The sequence below is a fragment of the Mesoplodon bidens genome, assembly GCF_964165515.1.
Source record: "Mesoplodon bidens genome assembly, chromosome: 7".
Lineage (NCBI taxonomy): Eukaryota > Metazoa > Chordata > Mammalia > Artiodactyla > Ziphiidae > Mesoplodon > Mesoplodon bidens.
Genome location: NC_138164.1, coordinates 58,788,608 through 58,806,406, shown reverse-complemented (window position 1 = coordinate 58,806,406; position 17,799 = coordinate 58,788,608). Strand labels below are relative to the sequence as shown.

Genomic DNA, 17,799 nt, shown 5'->3' with positions numbered 1-17,799 from the left:
ATGTCTGTATGTCAGGTTCTTCTCCTGTTAAAGAGGGAATGATAGCTCCTACCTTACAGGGATATTTAAGAATTGAATGAGTTACTTACTTATGAAGGGTTTTGAAAACTACCTGTACTTAAGCACTACATAAGTGTTACCTAAAACAAAAATGGAAATTTGTGTTATTGTGTGTTTGGGATAGGAAGACTATAATGTTGCCTGGGTATAGAGAGTTAAGGGCTTGAAGGTGGAAGGGTGAGGGAGGCCCCAAAGCAAAGGAGGTTGGAGACTCGGGGTCCCACCCTCTCCTTCATCCAGCCTCAGCCTAAGTGGACCGAGATCATGAACAGAAAGCTGAAGTTCCCACCTCTGCTGCTGGGTGCCATTTGACCTGGTGTAGCAGCTGCTGGAGTTGCGGGTTGAGGCCACAGACGGTGGGCCAGGCGGGCCCCTGCAAAATGTGGAGGAGGCTGAGGACCACTCCTGGAGGGAGGCCCTCAATCTGGCCATCTGCCTGGGCCACGAGGCCATCACTGATGTGCTGTTGGCCAGTGTCAAGTTCGACTTCCGGCAGATCCACAAGGCCCTGCTGGTGGCTATGGACACAAACCAGCCAGCAGTGGTGCGTCGCCTGCTGGCCTGGCTGGAACAGGAGAAGGGCCGCAAGGTGGACACCAGGTCTTTCTCACTAGCCTTCTTTGACTCATCAGTCGATGGACCCCACTTTGCCCCTGGTGTCACCTCCCTCACCCTGGCCTGCCAGAAGGACCTGTATGAGATCACCCAGCTGCTCATGGACCAGGGCCACAGCATTGCCTGGCCCCACCCTGTCTCCTGTGCCTGCCTTGAGTGCAGCAACACATGCTGCTACGGTCTGCTCCAGTTCTCCCTGTCCCGCATCAACACCTGCCGTGGCATTGCCAGCTGCGCCCACCTCTCACTGGCCAGCGAGGACGCCATGCTGGCTGCCTTCCAGCTCAGCTGCGAGCTCAGGCGCCTTGCCCACGGTTGGTTTCTGCTCCCTTCCCCTGCCCTTGGTGTCCTGTATCTGTCCTCCACCGGGGTATGGTCGGGCCTGTGGTGGGTGTTCTGGGAAGAGGGAAACAACAGAAAGATGTTCTCAGGAAACCTCCATTCTGATGGGGAGCTGCAGAATTCCGCCCTGAAGGGGGATCTCATTCTAATTGCAGACAGCTGTCAGTCTAGGGGTACCTAGTCTCATGGGGGTGGAACAGACCCTATCCTAGGTGTCTCCTGGGTCTGAGGGAGGAGAGAGAACATAGATAGGAAGGCAGCTGGACAGACTTAGAGATGACATTCAGTAGAACCTGTCCTTTCTGAATACCTACTGTGTGGTCCCACCTAGAGCACTGTGTGTTGGGGCCTCATGCTTGTGATCACAGCAGGGAGAGAGAAGGGAGAGAGAGGCGGACAAGACTCCCAGGATGCTCAGCTTCATTCAGGGTCTCTGTGGATGGTACCAGAGGGCTTCTAAGGAGCAGAAAAGAGGTCAGGAAGCTACAGATGTTGTGTGCAGGGCAGACTCCTTGGAAGAAGTGGGATTAATCTTGGCTACACAACCAGGTGGTTTAACACAAGTGAAGAGGAGTAGGGAGGATATGTGAGGTAGGGATTCAGTCCAAGCAAAGACTCTCGGCTAGTAAAAGTAGACATGGGATGAGTGCAGGAACCCTGTGCAGACAGAATGCGTGAAGGGGAGCCAGGGAGGCCTGGAGGCAGGGACTGGTCAGGGGCTTTGAATTCACCAGTCCAGTTCCATCCATCACTCATCCACTGACATCCCCTCTGTGCCAGGCAGACTTGGTCCCCATGGTCAAGATTACCATTAGGTGGGGAAACAAACAAGGATATTAACAGAGTCCTAGGGCAGGATGTGACCTGTGCCAGAAGAGCTCAGGGAAGAGCATGGTGCTTCTCCAGAGTCGTAGAAGGATCAGGGAATGAGGAGCCTCCACTTCACAGGTAGCAGGGAAGAGCAGCCCTTTCCAAAGGACCATCCCTCATCCTCGTAGCAGCCCACAGAAGGAAGCAGCAGGAATGATCATCCCCACTTTCCAGGCAAGGGGGCTGAGGTTTGGATAGGGGAAATACCCTACCCAGTGTGACACCACCTGAGGGACCATGCTGGGCCTCAGACCTAGCCTCCTGAAATCCTAGCCTGGATTCTCTCTGGCGTTAGGGCCCCAAGTAAAACTGAGGCTAGGATGGGTAAAGTGGAAACAAGAACTGCCCACTCGTGTCTGCAGCTCCTAAAACTGCCAGCACAGGCTCTCATATAAGGTAGGTGCTCAACAAAAGTAATTCAGTTAACCCAAGAAGGCATGAAGAATAGGAGCAGAAGTGGGACAGGAATAGGGAAGAGGAAGTACAAGGGGTGGACAAAGGTGACGGAGGGGTCTGAGTTGAAATGCCTCAGCAATGAGGTAGATGCAGCAACAGAGAAGCAAAGTTGACCCAAGAAGTGCCTCGTTATAGCCAAGAGGACAGGTGGGGTGGAAGGGAAGAAAGGAATAGAGGACTCAGGGTGACACCAGCTGTGGGGAAGTGATGGCCGAGGGCAGGACAGAGTAGCCCAGACCCACTTTTGGGAGGGGGGGGCTGACCTAATGGGGCTGGGGCCCCAGGGTGGCAGGCACACATGGACTTCCTCCCTACAGCCCGAGTACATTGCTCTGGAGTCGCTGAGCCAGGACTACGGCTTTGAACTGCTGGGCATGTGCTGGAACCAGAGCGAGGTCACTGCGGTGCTCGATGACTTGGGCGAGGACAGCAAGACTGAGCCCGAGGCCGAGGGTCTGGACCAGGCCTTTGAGGAAAGCATCCCCAACCTGGAGAGGCTGCGACTGGCCATCACCTACAACCAGAAGTAGGTCAGCTGGGCCCTACCCACCCCCTCCTCCCCGGCCCTGACCTGACCCCTTGCCCTGCCACCTCTACGTAGTCCCCGCTCCAACCCTACTAAGTAGGTCCTTTCCCTGCCCTCAGGAACCCTCTTAGATCTTCATTCTGAGCACCCTTCTATCTAGGCCCTTGATCCTGTGGGTCTCCCACCTGCCCTTCTTACCTTCAGTCTAAGTCCCTAACCTCTCCCCAGCCCTTGGAAGTCCCGTTACCCACCCAGACCCCACCTTCAGAACAGACTTCTGGGTCTTACCCTCAGCTCAGCCTCTGGCCTGCTGAGTAGGTTTGGTGTGGTCTTTTTCTGTTGTTAGACTTCAGTATCTCACTCTATTCAGCAAGATTAGACTGCATCTCTCAGGGCTTAAGGGTCAAGTGATTCCATGGTTCCCCACTGCATTAGACTCCTGCCCCCTAAGCCTAAGACATGCTCTCCTTCTAGCCTCCCCCACCCCTTACTCCTCCCTCTCCCCTACCCTAGATATCCTAGCCCGCCAGGAGCTTAACCAAAAACCTTCCTTCACAATGGCTCCCCAAGACACCAGAGCCCACTTTCCCTGCTCCTCCCTCCTCAAGACCATGTAGTCCGGTGCCTCACATCTCTAAGAAGACAAGGAATCCTGCGAGTTCTGGGACTGGGTACCCAGTTGCACCCACCACTGCCTGACTTAGATTCAAGAATGCAGGATCTGGAGAGTCCAGGAAAATCTTTGAATTCAACTTCTTCATAGACTAGGAAACCAAGTCCCAAAGAGGGGTGGGGTCTGCCCTAGGTCACATGGCAAGTGGGTTGCCTCTCTTCTGAGCTGGCTGGCCTGGGAAGAAAAAAAACATGGTTCAGTCTCTATGGCAGGGAAGTCAGTGCACCCAACTGGCTCCCCTTCCTCCTCCCTGGCTGGTGGCCACCCCCTCTCCTCACTCCCATCTCTGCTTAGTTTGTAGCACCCCCCCATCTGCCAGCAGGTCCTGTCCTCCATCTGGCATGGGAACCTGGCTGGCTGGCGTGGGAGCACCACTCTCTGGAAGATCTTTGGTCGCCTTCCTCATCTTCCTCACCACGCCCTTCCTCTGCCTTGGCCACTGGCTGGCGCCCAAGTCCCAGGTACTAAGAATAGAAGTAATGATAAATGTCATTTATTGAGCACTTGTTTTATGCCAGGCCCTGGGCCAGGCACTTAGGGTATGTTCCCATCAGGTAATTTGAGGTGGTCCTGGAAGGTAGGCATTGCACCTGGATTTTACATTGGAGACACAAGGAACAGAATGCTCTTTTGTCCACAGTAAATAGCAGAGTCAGGATTGAAACTGAGGTCTCTCTGCCTCCAAAGCCTGAGTCGTATATACAGCCCAATAATCTCCTAAAGAGACTCTGCCCCAACCTACAAATTCTTTGGGAGCCCTTGTGGACCCAGATATTTCTATTCCTTCACCCAACAAATATTTCCTTGAGACCCTACTATGAACCAGGCATCGTGCCTGGTGCTGGGGATATAATAAAGAGCAAGCCAGGTACCTGTATATCAAGTGAGGAATAGGGTGAGCAGTGCTCCAGGAAGCAGGAACAGCATGTCCATCAACGGCCCAGGGAGGGAGAATGCAAACTATTAGAGACTGACAGGAATTCTGTGTAGCTAAAGCATAAGTGCAAATGGCGAGTGGTGGGAAGTAAGCAGGGGCCCGGGTCCCACAGAGCCTTATGCAATGATGGGAGTCACTGGAAGACTGTAATGAGGTGAGAGATCCTATTAGTTTTGTGTTTTAGAAAGCTCTCTCTCCTAGTGGTGTAAAGGATAGATTGGGGGAGGGGCGGGAGTTAGGGACACCGTCAGAGTGTATGAGAGAGAGGATGCAGAGATGCCTTTAAGCTTCCTGGTCTGGGTGGCCGGGACGTTTTCTAAGATGGGGAAACAGGAGGAAGAGGAGAAGGAACAAGTTTGGGATCAAAAGTGATGAATTTATTTTTAACATGGTTATGATTGAAGAGCCTGTGGGACCCCCCCCAAGGGAAAGTTACTTTATCTCTGTGATCCTCAGTTCCTTAGCTAAAAAATGGGAATAACGATACCCACCTCATACGGTTGTGAAGGAAAAAATAGATATGAAAGGGGAAGGCCTAATATACAGTACATTCTTCATTAATGTCTGAATAAGTGAGTGAATGAGAGGAGGAGACACGTGGGGGCTGAGCATCCCAGAAGTTATCCAGGGTGGGGAGAGATTTGAACAGGACTCTGAGACCCCTGCTCTCCTTCCTTCCCCCAAGCTGGGCCACCTGATGAGGAGTCTGGTGCTGAAGTTCCTGCTGCACTCGGCCTCCTATCTGTGGTTCCGCATCTTCCTGCTGGGAGAGTCCCTGGTCATGGAGACACAGCTGAGTACCTTCCGAGGCCGCAGCCACAGTGTCTGGGAGATTTCACTACACGTGGTTTGGGTTGCAGGTACATGTGTGGGGCCTTTTATCTGTGGCAGACCCCCAGTCCAGGAAGGGACCCCCAGTCCAACTGCTGAGCTGACCAGCCAAGTGCTCAGTAGAGCCCTGGAGGTTACTGTCCAGTAGGACTCTGTGACTCTCCCTCATCCCTGTACCACACCTCAGCATCTCGGTCCCTCCCTGGGAGCCTGGCCCATCCCCAGCTTTGACTGTTTCAACCCAGAATCCTTTATTCTGGAGGGAGAGACTCTGCTTCAGCACCCTTTAAATCCCTGCTCATTTCCCACCCCCTAATTTCTCTCTTCTTAATAATAACCACACTGAATCCTTGTCAAGTAGAGGCTGAGACTGGGAGCCATCACCCCCATCTCTCTTCCCAGAGCCTGACTTCTCCCAGGGAAGAGACCTGCTCTGACCCTCCCCCATCCCACCCCCTGCCAGGTTCATGTTCATTCTCACGATTATCCTGACCGCCTTCCTCTGCTGCCTCAACAACGTCTACGTGCCTTACCAGGAGACAGAGCGACTGGGCAAGTACTCAGGGGCAGAGGCAGGATGGGCAGGTGGGATTCTGGGACCGTGAACTTGGAGCTTAGTAATCACCTCTTCCTCATGATCAGATTCAACTTAAGCAATTTTGGCAAGAACGCAACCTAACTGATGATGTGTACTTTCCATCATATCTCATCAGGAGGCTCACAATGTCAGTTTAGCCCACTGGTGAGGCCCATTGGTCTAGCAGACCTCTCCATTGAAAAGGAGATACCCTTGTGGTAATGAAGAGAGATGTTGAGACTGTGTGACTAGACCACTTTCTTGCAACTTTGCTCTGCGTGGATTTATCATCCACAGATGATTTTTGTTTAATTAATTAATTAATTTTTGCCTGCGTTGGGTCTTCATTGTGGCATGCAGGCTTCTCATTGCGGTGGCTTCTCTTGTTGCAGGGCTCAGGCTCTAGGCGCGTGGGCTTCAGTAGTTGTGGCTCACAGGCTCTGTAGTTGTGGTGCACAGGCTTAGTTGCTCTGCAGCATGTGGGATCTTCCTGGACCAGGAATCAGACCCATGTGCCCTGCACTGGCAGATGGACTCTTAACCACTGCGCCACCAGGGAAGTCCCTCTACAGATGATTTTTACCTGCGTCAGTTATTATAACAGTGGCTTCAAGACGCTGATTTTCAGGCTTCCCTGGTGGCGCAGTGGTTGAGAGTCCGCCTGCCGATGCAGGGGACATGGGTTCGTGCCCCGATCTGGGAAGATCCCACATTCTGCAGAGTGGCTAGGCCCTTGAGCCATGGCTGCTGAGCCTGCGTGTCCGGAGGCTGTGCTCCGCAATGGGAGAGGCCGCAATGGGAGAGGCCACAACATTGAGAGGCCCGAGTACCGCAAAAAAAAAAAAAAAAAAAAAGATGCTGATTTTCTATTGCTGTCATTCCCTGTACATTTCTTTGCTGGCATTCTTCCATAAAGAAGTGCTTCCTTCTCCACTCTTTTTGAATATCACTATGGATTCAAAGATTTTTTAAAAATATAATAATCCATTACAGTCATTATTCTTTTTTTAAATTAATTAATTTATTTGTTTTTACATTTGGCTGTGTTGGGTCTTCGTTGCTGTGTGCGGACTTTCCCCAGTTGCGGTGTCTGGGGGCTACTCTTCGTTGCAGTGTGCGGTCGACCTCTCATTGTGGTGGCTTCTCTTGTTGCAGAGCACAGGCTCTAGGTGTGCGGGCTTCAGTAGTTGTGGCATGCGGGCTCATTAGTTGTGACTCGTGGGCTCAGTAGTTGTGGCTCACGGGCTCTAGAGCACAGGCTCAGTAGTTGTGGCGCATGGGCTTAGTTGCTCCGCAGCATGTGGGATCTTCCCAGGCCAGGGTTCGAACCCCTGTCCCCTGCATTGGCAGGCAGATTCTTAACCACTGCGCCACCAGGGAAGCCCCATTATTCTTTTTGATACTCAATTCTCCCTAAATATGGCCAATAACTAACTCCTTGTTCATTCACTCACTCATTCATTGTTCATTCATTCACTCAGTTTTTAAATTCATTCGCTTTCTTAGTCATTCATTCATTGCTGTTTGAGTTCACACCCATTTATGACACCTTCTTTGTAGTAGGTCCTGTCCCTGGCACCGGAAGCACAGACGGAAGTGAACCAGACCCAGTCTCCTGGAGAAGATAGCCACATGCACAAATAAGCTCAGTTTGAGATGATGAGTGCTGTGAGGAAGGAGGGCTTATGCTGAGGATAACCAGAAGGGAAAGCCCCTTCCTCTGCCTTGATGATCAGGGAAGACTTCATAGAGAAGGGAAATCTGGACTCCACCTACAAAGGCTGTGAACTTCAGAGAAGGTACAGGGTATTCTGGGCAGAAGGGGGCACATACTAAGGCAGGGAGGTATGCTTGGAGAATAGCAAGACTTCCTCCATGGTTGGTACATGGAGGGGATTTTGAGAGGGGAGGCTGGAGAGGGTAGAGGGGCCAGGTCTCGGAGCTCATGAAGGTCCTGCTGAGAAGCCTGGTTTGCCCAGCAGACCAGGGAGCTCCGGATGGCCTCCCAAGCAATCGTTCAATCATGAATTCTTCCTGAGTGCAACTACATGATGGTTTTATTGTTGAACCTGAAGGACCCATGGTTGGGCCTGTGGATGTTGGTCAAGTCTTTCTCATGGTTCCAAAGTAAATGGAGGCTTTATTCAGACCAATCCTCTTACCAAGAATCCTTGTTCACATCCTGGCTTCAAGATGTTGAGGAAGTCTGCTGACACAGTTTAAATCATGAATCTTAGTGCCAGGGACAGGAACTAGTCCTTCCAGCCTGCTTCATGGGTCCTGGCGTCATTCCACAGTAGCACAGGTAGGCTGAGCCCTCCTGCTCATTTATGGGCGACAGCTAATTAAGTCAAAAGTATTTTTGCTAAAAACCTCGGGTACGTTGCATGGTGGGCACTTGGACTGAGAGTAGTTAGGAGCATTTCAAGTTTGACAGGAAGTGCAGCACATCAGATCAGCATTTAGAAAGAACACCTTCAGTGCAGTGTGGGGGATGGAAGGATGAGAGAGGGACTGGGGCCAGAGACCCGCTGTGGAGACTGTTGCAGTCATCTAGGCTTGAACTGCAGCAGCATGGGTGGCTGCTTCTGTGGTCCAACCACCATCCTCTCTCACCCAGACCACGGCAACAGCTTCTTCACTGGTCTCCGTGCCCCCACTCTCTCATCTGCTTCTCTTCCACTCTCCTCACAGCAGCCAGTGTGATCTTATCAAAAGTAATTCAGGGGTCACCCTCTGCTTAGAATTTCTTCATAGCTTCCTAAGGCTCCTAGGCCATAGTGAGGATCTTTGTTTTTATCCTACAGGGCCCTGCATGACCTGGTTGGTCCCTGCTTCCCTCTCACGAGCTTCTCTCTCCTTTGCCCTCTGAGATGAGCTATGCTGGCCGTCTCTCAGTTCCTCAAATGCGCCCCAGACTCCCCTACCTTGGGCACACTTCACATCTCCTTCCCTTCCCCCCTGGTTGATTCCCTCAACCTTCAGAGCTCAGCTTGAATGTTTTTCAAGGAAGTTTTCCCCAGCTCCCAGACTAGGCCATAACATCCTGTGCTGCTGCTTCATAGCACTTGCCACAATTTAGGAATGTTTGTAGAGTCAGTGTCCATCTCACCCCCGATCCCCACCCAGAACATAACGTCCTTGAAGACACGGACTGTGCTTGTATTGTTCACGGCTGTATCCTTAGCACCTGTTCCTGGCACTGCTATATGCTCAGTAAATTCTGGCGGGAGATCAGAAATGACAGGTGGTCCAATGGGCTTCGTGGAAGCACAGCGCCTTTGCCTGGGTCCTGAAGGTGAGGAGGAGTGGGTCTGGGTGGCGCTCTGGCTCATCTCCCACCCCTCACATCCTACTCTTCAGCCCCCCCATGTCAGTTTCAACGAGACCTTCCAGTTTCTGTTCTGGACCATGTTTGGCATAGAGGAGCACAGTGTGGTTGACATGCCGCAGTTTCTGGTGCCGGAATTTGTGGGCCGGGCACTCTACGGTATCTTTACCATCATCTTGGTCATTGTGCTGCTCAACACGCTCATTGCCATGATCACCACCTCCTTCCAGAAGACTGAGATGCGTGAACTGAGGGTGGCTCAGGCCAGAGGGAAGAAGGGAGAAAGGAATGGAGAGGAATAGGATGCAAGGAGTGGAGACATTTGGGTTCCGGCTCTGCCTCCACTACTGCCTTGTTTTGTGACTGGGGACAAGTTTTCCTCTCTAGGCCTCATTTTCCTCATCTGTAGATTGAGGGTCTTAATGATGTTATTATTTTCTCCAGATACAAGTCTAGTGCTCTTTCCACCTTATGGTGGGGAGGAAGGATGTGTTGTGGAAAAGTAGGTGGGAACGTGAGAAGGGAGAGGAAGGAGATGGATGGGTTAGGTTTTGTGGCTGGAGAATAGGCTGGATGGAACTGGATGGCAGAAGCATGAAAGATGGTGGGGAGGAAGAGGGGAAGGGGGGTACAGGCAGGGGAAATGTGGGTGATAGGTGGAGGTGCAGATAAGAATGGGGAGAAGAAAGGTTGGAGAAGAAGAGACATGGGGGCTGGGGGGAAATGGGGCAGACTGAGTGGGCAGGAGGGCTAGGCACCGAGGTGGTCCTTGCAAAGCCCCTGCCTCCTGGCCCCCAGGACACTGCTGATGTGGAGTGGAAGTTTGCTTGCTCCAAGCTCTACCTGTCCTACTTCCGAGAGGGTCTGACGCTGCCTGTGCCCTTCAACATCCTGCCCTCCCCCAAGGCTACCTTCTGCCTTCTCAGGTGATGACCTCAGAGCTCTCACTCCCAACCCCCCAGCACTCAGCACCCCTATCCCAGCTCCTGCCCCATTAGCCTAGACCCAGTCCTCCAACTAACCCCTTCCCTCCATCTCAATTTCTCAGGAGAATTTTCCACTTCATTTGCTGTTGCTGCTCCTGCTGCAAAACCAAGAAGCCAGACTCTCCCCCAGTCCCCACCTTTGTGAGTATCTCCTCTGCCTGCTGTGGGTCTTCCTCACACCGGGTCTTCAACTGTATTGCCTATACCATCCATTTGTCTGAACACCCCTGGCTTGTCTGTCTTTCCTGGTATGTTTCCCAGAAAGCCTACTCCCAATTCCTGCTCTCTCGTATGGCTTGCATTTCCCTCTTCCTGGCTTTGGCCATTTCCTAAATTTCCAATCCTGTGCCACCCAGCTCGAACAGAAGTTCATGCCACCCTCCTCCCAAGCCGCCAATACCCCATAAGCTTTAGGCAAAACTTTTTGCCCTAAACTGGGTCAAGATATCGTTGAACGTTTTTCAAAGTAACGTGTTAAGAAGCCAAGTGGAGAATGCCCCACAAACTGGAAATTAGAAGGTGGCTGAGGCCTGAAAGAGGAGGGCAGGCCTCTAAGGCACTAACTTACCTCTCATTATCTGCTCCCTAACTCAGTCTGGCTTGGCATGGGACCCCCTGCTAATTCAGATAGCATTACTGCCAGGTCTGTAGGGGGTCCTATCTGTTCCCCTTAAAACATGTTACCTGAGGGTCTCTCTAAGACAGGGCCTCCAGGTCAGCTCTGCGAGGCCACAGGCCAACTCTGAAGCTCTGAGGCCCCTGGATCCCCAGGTGAGGAAGGCCTTCCCTTATCTGATTGGTCAACAGTTTGTTTAACAAACACTTACCAAAACACGCCAATTCTGGAAATAAAGATATGCAGGACGGTGGTCGTTTGAGGTGCTGACAGTCTAGAGCATCAGAAGGAAATGGACTGTAATTGTGCATGATGACAAACCTATGATAGAAAGAAGCACAGTGGGCTATTGGAGAGGGGAGGAGAGGCCCCAGACCCAGCCTCAGGAGTCAGGGAGCTTCCCAGAGACCTTGAGGGCAGAGTAGAATCCTGAAGGATAAACAGGAGGTTGATGGGCAGGTATGGTGGAGAAGGGAGTTCTAGGCACAGGAAAACAGCATGTGCAAAAGCACGGAGAAAACATGACATTTACAAGAAACTAAATGCCAAAGGTTCCCAGTTCCCACCATCCTGGCTCCAGGCTATCCTGCATGGTACCTCTTACACCCTAATGGATCTCAAACTCCACATTCTGGAACTATCACTCTTTCCCCCTGACCACTTCCCGGCCCTGTCCAGGTTTCCAGGTGGTGCATATTTGCAGACCACATGTCAGGGCTGCTTCCCCTCTAGGGTGCAACTCAGCATCTTCACCTGAAGTTGTATTCAGTTCTCTGGACCTGTGCTGGGAGTCACTGAGTCCTGATGGATCCCACTATACCAGCCAGCTTGGGGTCTCCCCCACCCTCTGCTGAACCCCCAACAAGGTCCCACCCCTCCTCCAGCTGCCCCCCACCTCACTAGCCTGCTCCTTGGTGACCCCATGAGTTGTCTCCTCCCACCTACCCTGCACCTTAGGAAATGGCTTTTCCAAAGCTCTTAGTCCTTATTTTATACAAGAAACATGCTTTATATACTCTGCAGCTGAAAGGACCCATCATTCTCTCATGCTTCTGCTGTACCATCTCTGTCAATCCTGTCTCTCCTTTTAAAATATTTAAGAAAAGGCTTTTTTTACATTATAAAAGTAAATAGGCTAGGGACTTCCCTGGTGGTCCAGTGGTTAAGACTCTGCACTTCCACTGCAGAGGACGTGGGTTTGATCCCTGGCCAGGGAAGTAAGATCCCGCAGGCCACGCGGTGAGGCCAAAAAATAGAGGGGAAAAAAAATGTAAATAGGCTAACCATAAAATATTTCCAGAGCTAAATAAATACAGATAAATAAAAATAATTATTTCCTAAGCATTTAGAGACCCTCTACTCCATGCCAGGGAAGTACCAGCCTGGGAAGAGGTGTTATCACCATCTCCACTTTACATCTGGAGACCTTCAGCCTGAAGAAGTTGAGTAGCTTGCTCAAGGCACACAGCGGCGAAGTGACCGAGCTGGGATTTGAGCCTGTCTTCTGAGTCCAGCACTTTGCCTACTTCACCTCTGCTCTCTCTCTCCTTTATCTGCCCCAGATGCCCGACTTGCCCTCCTGGTACTGTCCTGGGGCCTAAAACTGGACCCAGAACTAATCATTCTAATTTGCATGATGATTTCCATCTCATATGCATGAGCTGGTCCAAGGAGATGCCTCCCCACATCCCCTAGTCTCCCCTCTGCGGAATTTGAAGGACAGGGTTAACCTGCACTAACTCAAGTCAAGAAAACCAAGGTTGGGTTGGTGGCAGGAGAGAGCTCAACTCTGCCTTGCTCAGCATTTCTCTCCACCCACACTCTGCTTCTCCTCCTAACCCTCACCCACCTCCCACCCTGGTTCTCTTGCACTCAGCCATTCCACCCCTTCTGGCCTCCATCCAGACTACCTTCCAGGTCTGCATGAGGGTCTAGATGTGTGGCTTTCAGGGATAGAAAAGTCTGCACAGACTTTGCCTCCATCTTTATTGCCTGGGGGAGGATGCAGTGACTAGAGAAAAGCTGGGGGTGAAGACTCTCTCTCGCCCTCCTGTCTTCCCATCCCAGGCCAATCCTGGGGCAGGGGCAGGGCCTGGGGAGGAAGAGCGTGGATCCTACTGGCTTCATGTCATCAAGGCTCTGGTACAGCGCTACATAGAGACTGCGCGCCGGGAGTTTGAGGAGACCTGTCGGAAAGGTTAGTTGCTCCCCTCCAGGCCTTCCCCTTTCCTGTCCCTTGCTCAGCTGGAACACCCAGACTCACACCCCTCCAACCAGCCTGCAGTTCTCTATGTGGCCCCCCTCTGACCCACCCTCGGAAGCCAAAACCTGCCCAGATCGTGTGGGCCCTTGCACTCAATTACCCTCGTACCTGTTTAGACATTTATTTCACTCACTTGATTTAATCCTTCATTCCCGCCTTCATTCTTGCGTTCATTTATTTTCTCATTCACTCCCTTTCCCATTCACTCATTCACCTTATTCATCATTCATTCATTCACTCATTCAACCAGGGTTCATTGCTATGTCCCCTTTGTTCCCAGCAGGGACACATAGGAAGCTTTCAGTCTGCTGAGGAAGAGAAACCATGTCACTAGGCAGAAAATGCTTAGAAAAAGAGACACAAATTGCAGTGGGAGCCCAAAGAAGAGAAAGAGTCTATCATTTTGAGAGGCTCGTGGGAAGGCAGAAGGATAGAGTACCAGAAGCTGGAGAAAAAGGAGGTGGAATCAGAACTGGGCTCTGAGGGTGGGTATGAGCTGGGCAGGTGTAGATGGGGAAGAAGGCAGAGGCGGCGGATGTACAAATCTCTACCCATTAGAAAATTTCCCATCCTTATGACTCCTGACCCCTTCTCTGGTCCATAAGACTTTCCTTCTTGATATCTTCTAAACTCACCACCACCCCAGCCCTGCTGATTCATCTGCGCCTGACTCGGCCTGCCCACCTGACCCACATGCCATAAGCCAGTCCCTCACTTCCTCCAGTTCTCCTGTCTAGAACCCCTGGCATAAATGTCCCCTGGGGTTGTGCTGAGGGTAGAAGTGGTCCAGGACAGGCTCATCTTCTGAGTGACCTCCCCGTCACTACTGCCACGCCCCACCCCTCCCCAAGACCTGGGCAACAGACTGACAGAGGTGACCAAGACAGTATCTCGACTGCAAAGCAAGGTAGCCGGTGTGCAGCGGACTCCGGTGGAGGGAAGGCTGCGCTGGCCACCGGACGGTGCCAGCATCCTCTGTCGCTCCATCACCCGAGTGTGCAACAGCTTCCAGAACCTTGGCCCTCCCATCCCTGAGAACCCAGAGCTGACAGTGCCAGGGATTGTGGGGACCCAGGTGTCTTCAGAAACTGGGCTTCAGGAGGCAGGCAGGGCCAGGACTCCAGCATCTGGAGAGTCTGCCCCTCCTCCCCAGCTTACGTGCTAGGGCACAGGGAGCAAGAGTCAGAGGGGGCTAGGGACGTGCCCCAGGAGGAAGACCTGGGAACCAAGGAGGGGTCCTGATGCAGTGGGAGGGTCCCGTCTTCTGGTGCTGAGTAGAACACCCTAGATGGGTGAGGGTGGGGCTCAGTAGGAGCCCGTGCTGCTTTCCTTGCCTCAATAAAGCCTCTGTTATGGATGTCACATGCCTCCAGAGTGTGTGAGAATCTCTGTCTCTTGATGTTTTGAGATCCCCAAGCCCAAAATGAATCCTTGTGGGAGCAGGGCAGAGAGAAATGGCTTGCTCTGGGGTCCCAGATATCGGGGGCTTAGGATCCTACTTTGAGTTCCTTCAGATGTTTGGTGGAAAGGGTTCTGGACTAGGAGGTAAGGGTCCTGGTTTCAGCACTACCTCTCTGACCTTCACCAAGTTGCTTCCTTCCTTAGCTCTGCATTCCTCATCTGACAAATGGCCTAGGAAGCCATCTGTCCCCCTTCCTGCCTTCAGGGCTATTGTGAGGAACCTCTGTCTATTAAAGCGTCTGGGTTTGCAGGTTACAGTGTGTGACAAGGGTCTGCACTGAGACCATGTCTAAAAGTGATCAAAAAGTCATTCTTTTTAGTCCCTCAGTCCCTGAGTCCCATATGGCCAGAGCAGGGCAGATGGTCTAGTCTCATGGAACAAACCAATCATGAAATTTGAGGTCACCACACTGCAACACTGTTTAATCCAGTGGCTGTCACAGCACTACCCTTGCTTGTCCCCTGGAGTCCCTACCACGTAGCGGGGATCCCTCCACCCTACCATGGCCTCAGATCCCCCAACATCCTGGCCGGGGAGATGGCTGCTAGGTCTGGGTCCAAAACCATGTTCTGGCTTCTCTAGGCTCTTCAAAGCCTCCCATCTTCATATGGATGTCATCATTTCCCAGGACTCCTACGTGGCAGGCACTGAATTTTCAGAGCCCAGCTCCTAAGAGCTGGAACCCCTACGAGGCCAAGGGCAGGGCCTTCCAGGAGAGCAGAGAGAAGGCCCCCTTGGAGAGTGAGTTGGCCTGTCCTCCTGCTGGAGAGAGAAGAAAAGGTGGTGAAGGGTCAGCAGGGCCAGGGGGAGTCAAAGCAGCTGAGGGAGGGGCAGGAGGGTGACTCACTTGGCACAGACTCACAGCTCGGCCTCTTCTTCGCTGCAACAGACAGCACAGTGAGGCCTCCATGCAGACAGACCCTCACACCCCAAACTTCCCTTCTCACCAGGCCCTGGCACGGCCATTCCCAATCTCAATCCAGCTTTCCCTTGTGCTAAATACAAACTTCTGACTTCCCTTCCTCCTTCTTCTTCCAGGAAATCTTCCCAGATTGCCTTTCCGTCCCTGCTACCATCCGGGCCCCACTCTGTCCCTGCCTCAGCACTTGGGAACAGCGCATGTGTTACGCTATTATGCCCAGGGCCTCCTGAGATCTGAAGTAGCACTCCTGTCACTTTCCTCTGCTTATTGCCCCCCCTTAACCAGGTTCTTTTGGTCTTTTAGACTGTATAGCAGAAGGAAACTTTCAAGGACCTTTATAGAATCATCTGAGAATATTCACAGATCCAGAAAACACTTACAGGGCCTGCTCTGAGCTGGCAAAACCTGAGTCACAGAGAAAAATAACTCCAGCTAACTTCTAGCCCTCAACTTCCCCATCAATCACGTGGGTCTCCTGAAGGCCCTGGGGACTGAAATAAACCAGGGACATCCTGCCAGTCCTGCTTCCCTCATGCATAGCTCACCACCCAGATAGGCGCAGTTAAAGTGGCTGCACGTCTGATTATTGCTGGAGAGAGTCACCAGGTTCCGGGCTCCATCCTGGGAGAAACTGGTGACCAAGAAGACTTCATGCGGGGGGATCAGCACCTCACGCTCCTTGGGAAAGACAGACAGGGCCTGGATCAGGGCCCCAAAGCAAGTCCTTAGAGAGAAGAAAGTGGCATTACCAAATGTGCGGGCCACTGCCTCATCCAGGGAGCTGGAGGTAAACTGGCCTAAGCGGACAGAGCCCCCCAGCTCCTTGGGTTCAAATCGAATGGCGCCCACGCCTCGGAACACCAGCTGCCCAGGTTCCCTGCTGCAGTCCCTACTGCCCCGCAGCAGCTGCAGGGCCCGTGTCAGGTAGAAATGCAGGGCCTTGAAGGGGAAGTGCTGCATGTAGAACTCCCTGGAGTCACCGCCTGTCCGCACAGCCTGGTTCAGCTCCCGGTATAAAGGGTTGGATGAGTTGGTGTAGACCATGACGGCGATTCCGTGCTGGGTTTTGAAGCCAGGAGGCAGGCTGAGCCCTGGACACCTTTGCTCCCAGGCCTTCTGGGCTGTCTCCCAGGACTCCCGCAGCCTGGTATGGTTAGCCATCTCCTCCGCTAGCAGATGGACTGCCTTCTCCTCCATCTCCTCCGAGCAACCCACATAGGCATCATCGAAGGTGTTTGGAGCCAGGCTCAGGTTCTGGATGGAAACATTCTGGGCCTATAGAGGTAAGTAAGAGAGGAGCCACACAGGAAAGGGTGTAAGTTCAGGGTACTGGGCAGAGGTCCTGGTGGCAGATCAGTTCAGAAACACAGAATCTCATTTCTATGCCCAAATATCTGGGGTGTGAAATTTGGCAAGAGCTCAAGGGCTTAAATAACAGGCACTGGAGCCAGACAGACATGGGTTGAGATCCTGGCTTCACCACCTACGGGCTATGAGATCTTGTCCGAGTCTCTTAACTTTTCTGGACCTCAGGTTCTCCACCTATAAATTGAGGATACTTCCAACCTCACAGGGTTATTGTAAGGATAGCATATAGATCCTCACTTGTGTACTAACTAAGAGGGGTCATTTATTATTAGAGAGGTTCCTGCACTCAGTGGGACGTGGGGCTGGAAGACTTCCAAGCACCGTTCTGGCTCTAAGATTCAGTATGCAGGTGACAGACAAACATACGGCCAGTCTCCAATTACCTGAGCCCATCCCCATCCTCAGACTCTTTCCCCCTCACAAAGGTGCTAGACACCACAGCAAGTCACTGGCAGCTCTGAGGCTCTGAGTCCTCTCCTGCTCGAGAAGCCCTCATCCTCAAACCTGGGGGTGGGGATTGGGAGGAGGTCAAGCCCTGGTCTGGGAGGGGCTGCGGGAGGGCAGTACACAGGTAGCCCAAAGGAGTTTGTTAGGCTGGGCCTGTGGTGGGAGATGGGAAGTGACAGGAGAAAGATGCAGGCAATCCCAAGGGAGGACCATAGAAGGAAGGAGGATCACAGCAGGACCAGTGGGTGGAGGTCGGGTTCTGGGAGATGGAATGGGAAGTTGGGGCTCCCTATAGGGATGGAGGTTCCTGAGAGGAAGAGGATTAAGAGGAATGGCATCCTAGAGAAGCGTCCCTGGGAAGGCTCTTTGCGGAGTCAGGCCCTGGGTCCACCCCAACTGTTCCCTTTGTGGCAGCAAATGGTTCCCCCCCAGTTACCTGCCAGGGGGCGTAAATGCGGATTCCGCTGAGGGTGTGGATGCCAAGGCAGCTAAGGGCGATCAACAGAGCCACCGACAT

General features: G+C 52.5%; 2 protein-coding genes across 3 annotated transcripts; one reads left to right on the top strand and one right to left on the bottom strand.

Annotated features, from left to right (window-relative positions):
• Window positions 1-14,358, top strand: LOC308620792 (short transient receptor potential channel 2-like; the record flags this gene model as incomplete). Its single annotated transcript, XM_081240697.1, is given in 16 exon segments — window positions 1-6; window positions 301-368; window positions 370-379; window positions 383-1,021; window positions 2,661-2,869; window positions 3,185-3,194; window positions 3,844-3,933; window positions 3,935-4,003; window positions 5,165-5,454; window positions 5,774-5,866; window positions 9,265-9,457; window positions 10,017-10,144; window positions 10,267-10,345; window positions 12,888-13,017; window positions 13,935-14,219; window positions 14,222-14,358. Coding segments are annotated over 16 exon segments (2,403 nt in total). The 3' UTR covers window positions 14,326-14,358.
• Window positions 14,359-15,184: 826 nt separating this feature from the next.
• ART5 (ADP-ribosyltransferase 5) lies at window positions 15,185-17,799 on the bottom strand (the record flags this gene model as incomplete). 2 transcript variants are annotated; one of them, XM_081239587.1, is made up of 4 exons in its annotated part: window positions 15,185-15,304; window positions 15,393-15,425; window positions 16,013-16,736; window positions 17,719-17,799. In XM_081239587.1, 4 exons carry the CDS (start codon window positions 17,797-17,799, stop codon window positions 15,231-15,233), a joined length of 912 nt encoding a protein of 303 aa, XP_081095713.1. In that variant the 3' UTR covers window positions 15,185-15,230. The 2 variants fall into 2 exon arrangements, 1 of the variants encoding a protein (XP_081095713.1); XR_014016295.1 differs by lacking the exons at window positions 16,013-16,736; window positions 17,719-17,799 and having other exon boundaries at window positions 15,234-15,307; window positions 15,393-15,467.